This window comes from Montipora capricornis, chromosome 10 (assembly GCF_036669925.1).
Source record: "Montipora capricornis isolate CH-2021 chromosome 10, ASM3666992v2, whole genome shotgun sequence".
Taxonomy (NCBI): domain Eukaryota; kingdom Metazoa; phylum Cnidaria; class Anthozoa; order Scleractinia; family Acroporidae; genus Montipora; species Montipora capricornis.
The window spans coordinates 6125953-6140282 of record NC_090892.1 but is presented as its reverse complement, the minus strand read 5'-3'; the positions used below and the strand labels follow the sequence as shown (position 1 = coordinate 6140282).

Here is a 14330-nt window from a genome sequence, read left to right as displayed (position 1 = left end):
AATAATAATAATAATAATAATAATAATAATAATAATAATAATAATAATTGAATAACCTTTAATTTAAGTTGACCTTGATACAATGCTGAAATGCTATTAAATCTAATTTCACACCTGCTCATGGTAACATGCAGTTTTATATTAACCAAATTACCAACTTAAAATTTGACTTTTTTCACCCTAAATAAAGACCATACAAAACAAGATTTAATGAAGATTGTATCAAAAAAGGAATCTGTACACAAAAAAGACAGAATTTAATTTGAACAGATATAAAAATATAGTTCACCTCTCTGAGACTAAAACAGCAATGACAAAAAAGTTAATCATTCAAAGGTTAGCCGATAGATATAAGATGTTTTTAGATCACTGAGCAAACATGAAGGGATTTTTCAACTGTTAGAGCATATTATTAAATTCAACAAAAAATATGTTCACTAAATAACCAAAATTTAATGCAAAACAAGAGAAAAACATAACCTTTGCTGCAGAATCACACAATCAAAGCTTATATTGACATAAAACTGCATATTACACAAAAGACTGTGGTCATGTGTCATGTAAGATTTAAATGAAGCCAATCCTGGTTTTCTGAGAAAATTGAAAGAGGAAAATCAAACTACCCTTTGCTTTGCCATCTGACGAAACCATTGCAAACAATCTCATGGATAAGGACTGTGCGTTCCACATATCCATCTTTGTTAAATTTGAAATCCCAAGTCATTCCTCTGATGCCATTAATAATGCAAGAAAGCCAAGGACAAAACAAAAAATCATAATTAAACACCTTTCATCCAGGAACTCCCCTGAATTCATAAAGAGCTATAAATAGACTGAACAAATAATACGTTTATTAAAATTGGTCACATTGTAAACAATATGACCACTGATACACCACAGTTTGTAATGTTAATAATCATTACTTGTCAACTCTGGGCTAACTTTTTGCCTCCGGGCACAAAAATGTCAAACATTTGTTCCAGGTCTTAATAAAAATATATATTTTTATTACGATTTTGACAATAAAAGCATACAGCTGGTCACAACCAACAACCAAAAAGAAAAGACATGACAATTCAACATAAAGGACACAGTTGGGAATTTCATGTATAAAGCCAGACCACATTTCCATCATGTCAATAATAAAGATTTTGCTACAAAATTAAATGATATTTTTATTTCATAACATTTGTGTTTTGATTTCATTCTGAAATAATTAATGTCAGATATGCAAGCAGAAGCTAATGGAGTTTAATTAAAACAGAGTAAAGATCAGCAAGAGTGGTGTGTCCATACCTTTTTCAAAATAGAGGGGGAAAGTTCTGCTTTAATCCAGAAGCAGTACTTGCAGTGCAAAACTTAAAATAAATAAATTATAATGTAGATTGGAACAATCATAAACCTTTTTCGACATAATAAAAGTCAGCCTGAAAGAGAGGTTTGCAGGAAAAAGACAAAGGAAAGTGGATGATATGGAAACATTATTCACATTCATTCCAACGTGTTCCTAGTGTTTTTGTCCTCACTGCCTCACTATCAAGCTGAATATAAATTTTGATATTTTGAAAAAGGCCTATTGTTTAATTATTATACAGTACTAAAGAAAAAACCTTGATCTTATGTATCTTTTTCCTAGACTAAGTATGCCAGAAGGAATGACATTGGTTATTTTTTGTACCTACAGTGGCTGTAGGTGAAACTATTATTAAAATATGTAAGTGGCATTGTAAGCTTGCCTCTTGCAACACTTTTAAATGTTTCTGTTTCCCAAGGAGTGTACCCGGCCAAGCTAAACTTATCAAAAATAGTACCAGTGTTTAAATCTGGCATTGAGCTTGATGGGAATAATTATTATTATAGACCAATTATCCAATTTTAACAGAATTTTCGAAAAGTTAATGTATTCTAAGATGATCTCTTTTATCAAAGAGAATGGATTACTTTATCAGGCACAGTATGGCTTTCGTAAATCACATTCTACACAACATGCAATTTTGGATATTATTAATACAATACAAACTAATATGGATAAACGCCTTTTCTCATGTTTCTCTTGATTTAAAGAAAGAATTTGATACAGTTAATCGAGGTATATTATTAAACAAACTGGAACATTATGGTTTCCACGGAATAATTAATGAATGGTTTTCTTCTTATTTAAGTAACTGAACGCAAACAACAGAATTTAAATGTCATTGTGTGGTTCCAGAAAATATCCATACCCCCACCACAGAAGACATTTTGATTTGCACCTCCCCTCCCCCCAGGATTTTCCGTTCCAGGGGGGTCTTTGATGACCCCCCTCCCCTCAGGAATTTCCAGAATTTTTTTACTTATAAAAACGAAAGTGAATTAGTTACGTAATTGCGGTAGAATTTTATTACAACAGTGTAAACATTAAGGTTAACTTTTAGAAAAATATAACGCTTTGTTAAGCTCATTATCCAGCTAAACTTTTAGCTTGTGCGCTATCAACTTTGCAAAGCTTAAACATTTGGGTTGCACGTCGACTGTTTCACGTTTTTGTGCAAACTTCGATGAGAACATTTCACTCGCTTAAACAACTTCGCAAACCATAATAAATAAAACAGAAACTTACAAGGTTCCTTTGTCTACACATTTTGTCAGTTTCTTCAGGTTGATTCTTTAATATTTAGGGACCACACATGTTGACGCGGTAGGTTTCGTGAACGTTGTCACAAAGGCGATTGTTTTACGAAGAATATTATTGAGGCCAAAATAATCCATCATATTTGTAAACTTAGATCTGGCAATTTATGTGCAGTCTTCAAATTTACTGACTCTCCAGCAGTCCTTCTCGCCGGTAAATGACAGACAGCCTCACTGTTGCTTGCCTTTGAGCCACGGATGGAATCGAGAGAGCGACTGTTATTGTTTTTGGCGCGATTTACTTCCTCTAATGAGTAGTCAAACTCCTGTTTTAGAATTTCCAGTTTGACATAACGAACTGAACCTCAACAATCGTTTCCCGAGGCCGCAATAAATATTGCGTTTACTCAAAGAAGAGAAAACTTGACTCCCGGTTCCTGTCTGTGGTCTAAATGCCACCCACAAAAAAGAAAATGTAGTTGCATGCAAGCGTTGAGATGGTGGGAACTTGCCTCTTATCGCATTTTCAATGAGTTACTACCCCCAGTAAAACATAAATCCTATCAAAAATGTGTTTACAGCATGTGAAGGTAGCGAAAAGTGATACTCAAGTGAACGGAAGTGTTGGTTGGACGAAAAAGAGACAAAGCTGGAAGTCTGGGGCAGAGACTACAGTTGAGACCGCCATTTTGAATGTTTTGAATCTGTCCCAAATGAAAGACACGTTGTTCTTAGCTTCGGGAGACTGTAGCGCTAGCTAACTCAAAGAAAAACGGGAACATTGAAGCTAATAGTATTAACTTTATCTCAAAACTGACTTTTGTTTCAAAACATCGTCCGATAGTGTGTTTTGTGCTTCAGATCGATCGTATGTTGCTTTCAATGTTTTGTATGTGGTTCGTGACCCTTTGGAAAAGTAGTTTCCCACGAAACCCCCCTACCCCTTGGAAATTACTGCCCTTTAACCCCCCCTCTCCCTCGGAATTTCCAATGGTCTTCCGTGGTGGGGGTATGGATATTTTCTGGAACCACACATTTCTAATAAGGCTGCAATTACCTGTGGCGTGCCTCAAGGGTCTGTCTTGGGATCCCTCCCTTTTCTATTATATGTAAACGACATACAGTACGCCTCGAACAAATTCAATTTCTACCTCTTTGCTGATGATACAAATATCCTCTATATGCCGACAAAGAGACATTCATGAAATCTCTTGAAACCCTTGTAAACTGTGAACTTCGTAAGGTATGTAACTGGCTAACAGCAAACAGGTTATTAAACCCTCAACATTAAAAAATCTAATTACATTATTTTTCAACCTTATCAAAAGAGACTAGCGCTCAAACTGAAAATTGTGGTATATGATAATGTACTGAGCAAATGAGTTAACCTTGAATGTAAGAGAGTTAATCCTCATTGTGCTAGCACATAGCACATAAGGCCGTGAATGTCAAGATTATGTAAAATACCTTAAGGTTTTCATAGACTGCAGTTCAAGCTGGAAATCTCATACTGAACACATCATGGTCAAAATAAGTAGATTAGTTGGGATTATTGCGAAACTTAGGCATTTTGTGCCACCAAATACTCTACTGCGCATTTATCAATCTTTAATAATTATTGCCCTACATACATGTATCTTATGGACTAACCGCATGGGGTCTTGCATGTAAATCAGGCCTGACGAAAATTATAGTCCTTCAAAAACTAGCACTTAGATTTATATTTTCCGTAGAGAGATGTGAACATGCAGTCCCTCTGTTTATTGATGCCAATATTCTACCAATAAATTTCTTTATTTCAGATCCATCTGTTGTTTAATGCATGATACATGTACAGAATCGAAAGGTACCCAGTAACATTTTAAACCTATTCGGCAACACTACCAGTATTCATTGTAATTATAACACTTGGTCTTCGTCTGCAAATAAATTCTATATTTAGAAATCTAGATTAGAAATCCAAAAAAGAGCTTTCTCAAGAGTAGGAGCTAAAATTTGGAATGAGATACCAGCATCATTAAGAGAGCTCCCAAAAAAACACTTCCAAAGGAAACTCCACTCTTTCCTTCTCGATATTCTTAAGAAGCATGATGATTATATCGATATTTCCCAAATTACCTCTGCTCTAAATACATACAAATAGAACTTGAGTTCTTCATACAAACATACCTTGTAACGATACTTATGTCGCTGAACTTGTAATTATACTACTGATTTAAGTTAACACATCTGTGCAAGTAATTATGCAGGTCTCCTTTGGTAAATTTAGCAATTACTTATTATTTTTATTGTAATATTTTAGTGTGACTATTCTGCCCAGATTAGCAAATGCTATTTGCTTTTGTGTTGTGTATTGTCAATTATTCTTTAAATAAAGTTGAAGTTGATTATCAGAAAAATTGGGACCAAGCCTTAAAAAAATACGGATAATTTAATACACTGTATTTAAAGCTCACTTACTGCTTGATCGTCCAGAAGTTGATGATCTTGGCATGGTAGACGAAGATGATGGTGTAGCATTGGGTGTTGATGAAGAAGTGCGAGGTAGTGACTGGCTTGTGTTGCGATAGGTTTTTGTACCAACAGAGCTGGACTGGGAAGAATGCTGTGAACCTGACATAAAAAAAGACAGCCATGAAGAAATTGAGGAAAAGATGGAAATCACATTACCACATTTGATTCCCAGCCTTGGCATCAAATGTGGGTTGAGTTTTTTTGGTTCTCTACTCTACTTTTATCCTATAAGCTGGGCTGTCATTAGAGGCTATGTTTAACTGTCATGACAAAACATCTGCAAGCAATAGAAATTTTCAGATTGAAAATTACCAGCTACCAGCTGCTAGTGTAGCCAGCCCTGAAGAGGTGTCTTGAAAGTTTAGAAAACAGAGGTTGTTTTGGCTGAGTAAAAAATGAATACATGTAGTATTATTTACCAGTTGGTGTTTGGTAACCATCAGATACATATCCAGAGGGATTGCCCGCAGTTGGTGTCCGTCTCCCATCTGAACCAGGACCACTTTGGTTTCCTGGACTGTAAGGGCCCCGATAATCCTCAACAGAAGACTGTGAACCTGGCCCACGACGACCAGACCGGTATTCATCCCCTGGAACGTATTGCTTTGTTAAAGCTCTTGGTGTGTTACCATTGACAGCTCTGTTGTCAATTGTATATCGTTCAACTGTGGTTTGCGCACTTCCAGGATCATAGGAATCTTGCACAACCTTGCCATCCACTGTTTTCAATGTACGGAGTTCTGTTCTTGTAACTACTTTCTTAACAGTTTGCCCAGGGGTCAACTCTGCAATAAAATAAAACCATTGTACTTGGTGAATAATTATACAAGAAAGTGTCGAACACTGCCCAGGAGTAGATGGGTTAACATAATGTAGGTTAATAACAACTACTTCACAGGTAAGTTGGGTGCCTGAGATGTCCAAGGACCTTCCACTAGTGGTGGGTAGCCCCTGGTTTGGTGGCAGGGATTGACAATTAACCTAGACATGAAATACATTGCATAACAGATGACAGGCACCTGTCATAATGATAAAAACAGAGGGAAAAAGGGGGAGGGGAGGTGAGGTAAAAACTTATTGGATGTTAAGTGACTCACATACTGTTTGAAATGAGAAGAGGGGGCGTGTTCAACGACGCTGTGGTTCATGCAGCCGACCAAACTGGTCCAAATGTATGATGACTTCACTCTGAATCAGGAAGCAACGCTTACTGATAATAGAGATGGAGGGCCTAGTTGAGTGGCAAAAGCAGTCAAAGGAAGGTGCTGCGATTCTCAGTTGAGTATGACACTAGGGTAGTTTGGTGACAAAGTTTCAGCGTTAAAGTTACCATGTTGTCACGCGCAACATGCTTCGTTTCCAAGGGTAACTTTTCAGGGTTTCACGTCTTAAAACTGGTAACGGTCGCCAGTTTGACTTTATAGATTTTGGCTGGTTCATTGCTCATGACGTCAAGGCCCTAAAAGTTACTCTTGGAAACGAAGCAAGTTGCCCTTGACGACATGGTAACTTTAACGCTGACCAAACTTCTCTAGTGTCATGCTCAACTGAGAATCGTAGTAGGGGGGTCAAAATGAGAGTCTATCGGCAGATAGGCCTGGTAAGTAATATTTTCACTCTGTCTGTAATGTTATTTTTCACTTCTGACTACCTGCTTCCATAAGATCTTTTTCCCAGTCTTGACTCATGAGTACATTTGAATGTGGTCCAGCTGTCTGGTTGCTCTTACCATTAACTAAACTTCTATCGTAAAAAGGATCGTGCTCATCCCTAAAATTAAAAATATTCCAACAATAAATGAAAGACAAACTTTATAAATGTTTTAATTACAAAAACTGTGTACAGTTAATTTGTACGTTTTTCATTAGGCAAAAATTTAATCTTTAAAGACTGCCGACAAAATAGTTATCCCAAAAGCCTCTGACAGCTTTCTCCATCAACATGACTCTCTTTTACCACCATTGAATCAATAGAAACACAAAACGTTCAGTATGATCTTCAGCAGATCAGAAGCATAAAAATCACAGACATTTATTCTCAAGAAGGCCAGTACATCTTGTGGTAGTATTTCAATTTCAAAAAAGGATAGTAGTATCATTTATATTTCCAGAAGGAAAAAAATACTTCTTTGCACCTGTTACAACAGAGTTGCTTCATCTTGCCTGCTAATTTTTGCTCTTTAATTTTACTGAGCTTTTTGCTTTTTAATTTAAAACTTCTAAAACCAACCATTTATCATTCTAACCATGGGTTTGAAAATAGCCAGGGGGTTTAAAACAATTATTTTGAACATTTCTGTAATTATTACAGTATCGCTGGCACCAAAAGCCACATCTTATCAATTCACTTAAGACGTAAAAACCTTTTAAAACTTGTTCAATACAGTATAGACTGAAACAACTACAAAAGACCATTCTTTTTATCAAAACCTGATTGTATGTATTAATAATTTTGTATAAAAATGCATTTTTCAATGCCCAAAAAAAAAAGGAAAAAAGTGGCCTTTGATGCAAATAAACAGAAACTGTGCATAAACATATACACCAGATAACATCACAAAATTATAATGAATACCTTGAGTCAGAAAGTCCTCTTTCTTGAAGGACTTTCCTAAAAAAAGAGCCAAAGTCACATCACTGTTAGTTGCGAATTAAGGATACATATTATACACGTATGGTGTCAAAGTGCAAACACGTACCACAAAGTGAAATAGTAATTAGTTATCTTGTTAAGTGGCAAAAGGATCACTGGTCAATACCAAAGCTTTCTTCAATATGTCAAACAAACAACTTTTGCAGTTGCTATTTTGCGTAACACACAACTTAAATTGATTAAAGTGCCACTACGACAAAAATTTTGGCTTTCTTTTCGGATTTTTTCGACGTCAATTAAGTCAATATTGTTCAAAATAATACAATGCATTGAAATTTGGAACGATAGAAGCGAGATTATTCGGGAAATAGTCAGCCAAAAACTGCTAAAAATCTGTCCGCCATTACTCAGACAGCATTGGAGAACCCTGCAATTATTTTGTACGCGGTCTACACGCAAGACTTGGCTCTTGACGTCATACGTGCATTGCTTTGTGGCGTTTGACAAAGCAAACAAGTCGATCAAGGAGTAATGTATATAATATCAGCAAAAAGCAACTTGGCGATTTCTCACATCTCACAGATGGCATGGGAAATTAGCCGCCTTTATTTTGAGCGTTGCACGCATGACATCAGACCCCAGGCAATCCAGCTAGACCCAACCCTTTTCCTTGCTCACGGTCATTTGCCGTTCTAGTAATGGCGGACAGCGAAAACCGAAAAACTATGTTACATACTTCCCATGGGAATTTTGAGATAAAAATTGGCATGAATTTTGAGATAAAAATTGGCATGATACCTATTTAGTACATCTATTTTCAAAATCTAAAGAAAAAAGGACATGCAGAATTTTCATCGTAGTGGCACTTTAATATATACATGTTAAAAGATTCCTCTTTTACATGTTCATATCACGCATATATTTTTTGTAAAAGGTTAAATAGATACCTGACTCGCCTCATAAATTGAGAAGAAAAGGCAACCAGAATGTTTGACAACTTAAAACACAAGTCTTATCTGTACATCATTAAACTCAGTATTTGTCCAAAAATCTGTTTGGTTGACGTCTCTTCCGAAGGGAGATATATACATATATATACATATCCAATCCACAAGACCTTTCTCATACTAGTTTGGATTTTAATTCAGTCACCAACAAAATGATGTTTTTGATTGTATCAAGTTACATGTAAAATACAAATAAATGGCTACTATTCAAATCAAGAATTACATTCACACAAGGAACAAAGTTCAAGTAGTAAAAATTAAGTAAATTAACGTTAATAGTTTTTTTTAAGATTTTACTGACTCAAAGACGGAATGGAATTTGTTTAGAATAATTTTGCATTCATCACAAATTAAGGAAGGAGGTAGTATTGCACAAATTGTATCTCACTCAACAAACTGTGCATGGAGATGATTCTAAACTTGAAATGACAGAGGCAACTAATTCTGTCCTCAAAGACATTGGTACGTAACAGCTATTAGATATCTGCAAAATTTATATACCTACTACAAATTGCAGCACTTATTAATAAGACCTCGCAAAAAAGTTTGGTATTGAAATCACATTTGTCCCTGTAGTTGGGGAAGTTCCCACCACAAAATTTATTTAAAACCAGCATTCCAAATTTGTTTTTGAGGCTGGGTGCTCATTGAGGAGCAGAAGGCCAGTGTTTGTTATTTGCAGGCCAACCAAACATCTTCTTGCAATACATTTATGTCAGCATGAAAAGGTGAAAAAAAAGGGGGAAATTACGTTTTCTCAAGGATTCACTTACAATAATTGTTCATCAATTCATTTGTTGGGTGAGGTGTTTTCTATCGAGACCCATCTCTTATCATCTATTCACAGTTAACCAGAGAGTTTCCTGGAACTGAAGGAGACCAATTTCATGGCAGTCTAAAAAAGGCGGGAAAACATTTGTGCCTTTTGCAAAAATCGGAATACAGTTGATTCCCAGTAAGCTAAATGTTCAAGGACAAATTTAATTTTGGAAGAGTTTACAACTGGAAGATGGAGCTGACACGAAAAAGATTCGAAAGAATGTCAACAAATGGGAAAATTGTTCTAAATTGGCAGGAGCTTCTAGTTACAAAGGGTGGAGATCATAAGTAGAAGATAAAGTCAAACTGGAGACTAGTAGTCATGAACCCATTGCTCATGTCCCAATTCCAGCACCTGGAAGAAATGACTACTCACGCCACGCCAAACCACCACCCCCCCCCCCCCCCCCCACACAACCACACACAATATCAAAGGGCTTCTTCCGATAATTATTGTATGTTGCCAATACATACAATTGACTAGAAAAATGCCTGGTTAATTTTGTGGTTCGTTTAACAAAGCCCAAAAGAAAGCAACTTAGCATTGGCCGTTTTTATACTAGAGACGCATAATTCGTCTGGGACGAACTTGGGCAAACATTTTTACTGCGTCTGTTAAATTCGTCTAGTATAAAGACGGCCACAAGACGCATTATGCGTCTGGACGAAGAATCTATTTTAGTGCGTCTTCGAAGACGCACTAAACTGGAAAGTTCGTCCAGACGCATTATGCGTCTAGTGCCCGTCTTTACACTAGACGAATTTAACAGACGCAGAAAAAATGTTTGCCCAAGTTCGTCCAAGACGAATTATGCGTCTCATATAGTTCGTCCCGTCTTTACACTAGACGGATAACATGAGAGACGCATAATTCGTCTGGACGGATTATGCGTCTCTAGTATAAAAACGGCCATTGACAGTTTTGATGGTTGTCAGCCTTCTTCACTAACATGGTGGAATCACCCTGTTACTCAAAACTCGACACAAGTTTTTTGCGTTGGAAGAACTCCGTTGGTAGTCAGACGGACCTACAGTGTTTCTTATCACTTCATACACCATAGTAAATTAGCTGCTTTACAAGCACAAGGAATTCAGTCAAGGCTGTATATTTACTTTGCACAAGAAGGACGGCAAGATGGGGACAACATCAGGTGACAATAGCATCGCTTTATTAATAAAACACTCATGATCTCCCTTTAAGTATAGGAATAATTCATGAAATTTTTGGTGCCATTGCAGAAGCTACAAAATGCTTTACACTCACAAGCAAGAATCTACAAGTGCTGATCCACTCAGCTGGCTCTCATTGTCAGAGAAATCTTGCTCATCACCAATACTTCCAGGCCCACGATTTCCACGCCACACAAAGGACTCGTCAGTGGAACTGTGAAAAAATTGGGGAAAATTTATGACCATGCACAGCTGTATTTTCAACATTAATTTTGTTGGGTATCCACCTAGCTATTGTAGTTTTTTGATTGCCCTGTGTCACCACATTTTTTTGTTAGATTATTATCTTATTATCACTGAATTGTAAAAATCCAGTTTCGTGGCATGAAGAAAAAGTTGTTTTCAAACACTGAGAAACAAATACTCAGGATTTTTCTTATGAGATCATGAATTCTTCGAAACATACATCCCACGAGTTGCTATTGTACAAACATCATAATTATGATACACAATGTAATATTTTATGAAGCACAGTTTACATGTGGATATTTACATTTTCAATGTTCAATTCTACTACAACTGCAACATACCAGTCCATAACACCTAAAGCAAAGTGTCTTGAATGTGTCTTTAAATTGCATCGAAACATGGTTTACGAATAAGTGTGAACAAGACACATGGTTCGTGCTAAAGTTGATGATAGTACACAATACCTACTGTTTGCATGTTTATCAACTATTATTCATCCATGCGGAGAATGTCAAAGAACCAGGCCGCAATCAACAATGAACATTTTATATTATTTTGTGCATAACCCTTCAACTAACTTACGGTATTTATCGAATAGTTGGAAGTGACCAGTTAAGTCTGGCACTTTCTATTGACGAAGGAACATTTATTGACAACTAGGGGTCTCATTTTATCCTTTTATCTTGTCAACAGTTTAACACCTTATCAAGGTGCTGTTTTAGAAAGTAACTAAACAATAGGACTCAGCTGAAAAACGTACGTCAACAGAACTGACGAATTTCGAGGTTTTGTATTTTCTAGGACAACACATTGAAAATGCTGTCTAAAATTATAATGTAATTTAGAAGCAACACAAAGAACGTGATTTGAATAATTGAACTACGAACAACAATTTTCGATAAGAGAGGATTCGAGTTAAACACCACAAATACATTCAGATTATGATATTCGATACCTAAAATCTTGTAAGAAAACGCTTAACGAGAGTGCTTATTACATCAGCTAAACTTGAAAAGTTCAAATCAACGAGAACTGGATACATTTTAAGACCACATCACATCGAAGGATCCATTATAAAAGAGCGCTAATTTAACGAATGCCAAATGAAAAAGCTAATTAAGCTTACATTCGAATTACATTGACACGATTTATTCGTCGATTAAACATTCCACGCTTTTTAAGAGTCCGATCTTCCTTCGATTTCCAACACAGAATGTCGATATAAATGACAATTGGAAATCCTCCAGGACAAGCTGGTAGTTTTCGTCTTTCGTTGTTTTTCAAGAGGGCATTCGAAGTGTCAAACAGGGGAAATCGTAAAATCAGTAAGGTTAGCAATTCTGCAAAGCAGAATCAAATTAATAAATTTTAAAACAGCAAGTCGAAAATCATGCGGTTCAAAGAATCAAACCACTTTTTTCCTACCTTCCCATTGAGCTGACACTTGCTGTTTCGGAGCCATATTTACACTGCAATGCAAAATTAACGACAGTGTAAATCCCATTATAGATGTCGCGTTTGTCCAAAGAAGCTACGAAGAGTTCATGACCTACACTCCTCAAATCGATGCAAATCAAGATACACTCAAAATTTCAGACCTTTTCCAACTGCTGTGCGACATTTCGTCTCTCTTGTTCCAGTTCTCGAGACAGCATTTCAAAATGGGCTTCCTGGTGATAAAACAACAGGCACAGCTGAGTAAGGACAGCTGAATAACAAGCTTTTCAAAGTAAGCTTATACGTTTTTCGTTCAGCTCAGGCAGGAAAACTCGAACTCTTAGTTTACTAGGAGCTCGAGAGAAGGGTCAAGATTGATTTAAATTTTTTCCGGTGAAATTTCCATCAACGGAAATTAGTATAATGGAGAAGTAGTGCTACAAAATTACAGAGAACGACTGAAATGTTACTTACTTGTTGTCGGACTGAACGGAGAAGGTTGACCGCCGAATCTTCGTTGTAAAGTTCCCGACCTCGATACGCCATCGTCACACGAGTTAACACTCGCAGAAAGCGGTTGTGCGATGAAATCAAAGCTCGTTCTTTGAAGACAGAGCTTCGAGGTTGGGATTTAAACAAAGCAACTGAAATTTAGGACGAAAAGTGCCGAAAATCTCGAGATATCCCGGCCGCTAGGAATAGCCGACGCGCTCGGAACACAACACCGTTTGTCCGACCATCCCACGGATTTTTTCCACGGATTCTTAAACTTGTCAATCAAAGTGCAGTTGCCATGACAATATTTCCCACGACCACCACATTCCGGAAGAAAGGTCACCGGGCTTTGGAATTCGAAAAATATATGTTGCACGAAGATGGAGTCGATAGGCTTCATACATTACAGGTGTTAATTACACATTTGGCCTATGTCAAGGGCCAACTGAATTTCAAGCGACTTCAAGAGTAAATGTCGTAAACATTCGTGTGGGTAGAGACTAACTCGAATTCCGGCATAGATGTCTACAAAAGTCAATACGATCAAGTGGAATCAAAAGATTGAGGGAAAGAAAAGAGCCTTCTTTAACAGTGGCCTTCTTATGTATAGGATTTTGATGGTCATTTAAGTGCCTTGTGAATCAGAGAAATCCTATACCGTAAAAAATACCACAAAACTTGGCGTCAAATTGGGTCCAGCAACACCCAGAAAATAAGAATTGACCACACAAGAAAAAAAGTTATAACTGCTAATTTGTGTTTACCCAAAACCCAATCAACAAAAACAATGATTTAAACCAAATTATTTGAGCAATGCATGGATCGACCAAACAAATGAAGGCAGTTTTGTGTTATCTCACGAATTTAATTGGCGAAAAATGCTGTGGGCCAAGTGTCATTATTTGGGCGAGGCCGTGACAACATTGAGCGCTTTATTCTCTCCTAAGAGATCATGAATAAATTGCTACAATCTATTTTCCATGCTCCAAGAAACACGGTTTTTGTCAAGAGCGCCATATTTCTGATTTTTGATGTACTTTACCACACCGTAACGAGGCAATGAAGATAAAATTATTTGATGAAGATTTTGGTGTACGTACGTCTGTTCACAACACAATTGGTATTTTGAAACTGGAGGAAACCATTTAGTTGCGGTTAAGATAAGAAAATGGGTGTAATTGACGAGGTTAGAACAATGGATGCGGGCAATATCGAAATTTTTTTTGCGGTATTGTTAAAGGCATTCTGAAAATGCAGAAAGGTGAATGTTTACACATTTAAAGCAATATCAGACGTACAACTTTTTCAGGTAAAGATTGATTGAGACACCAAATTTCGAAAGAAAGTCGAACCACAATGATAAACTAAAACACAGTAGGCGGTGATGCCTTTTCATTCCACTTAAAAAATCGAAATTCACTTAAATCATTACCTTTT

At 36.7% G+C, this 14330-nt stretch overlaps 1 protein-coding gene across 3 annotated transcripts in view; it reads right to left on the bottom strand.

Annotated features, from left to right (window-relative positions):
- Positions 1-14330, bottom strand: part of LOC138019390 (lipoxygenase homology domain-containing protein 1-like) — a 39098-nt gene that overhangs the window by 24020 nt on the left and 748 nt on the right. Inside the window, exons 1-8 of one of the 3 annotated variants that reach the window (XM_068866161.1) lie at positions 12873-13393; positions 12560-12631; positions 12387-12430; positions 10807-10926; positions 7699-7734; positions 6776-6894; positions 5544-5909; positions 5071-5223 (exon numbers count right to left, since the gene is read on the bottom strand). In XM_068866161.1, the coding sequence (XP_068722262.1) occupies positions 5071-5223; positions 5544-5909; positions 6776-6894; positions 7699-7734; positions 10807-10926; positions 12387-12430; positions 12560-12631; positions 12873-12944 (982 nt within the window). In that variant the 5' untranslated portion in view covers positions 12945-13393. Of the gene's footprint in view, positions 1-5070; positions 5224-5543; positions 5910-6775; positions 6895-7698; positions 7735-10806; positions 10927-12386; positions 12431-12559; positions 12632-12872; positions 13394-14330 lie in introns of those variants that run through there. The other 2 variants (XM_068866162.1, XM_068866163.1) reach the window with 2 other exon arrangements.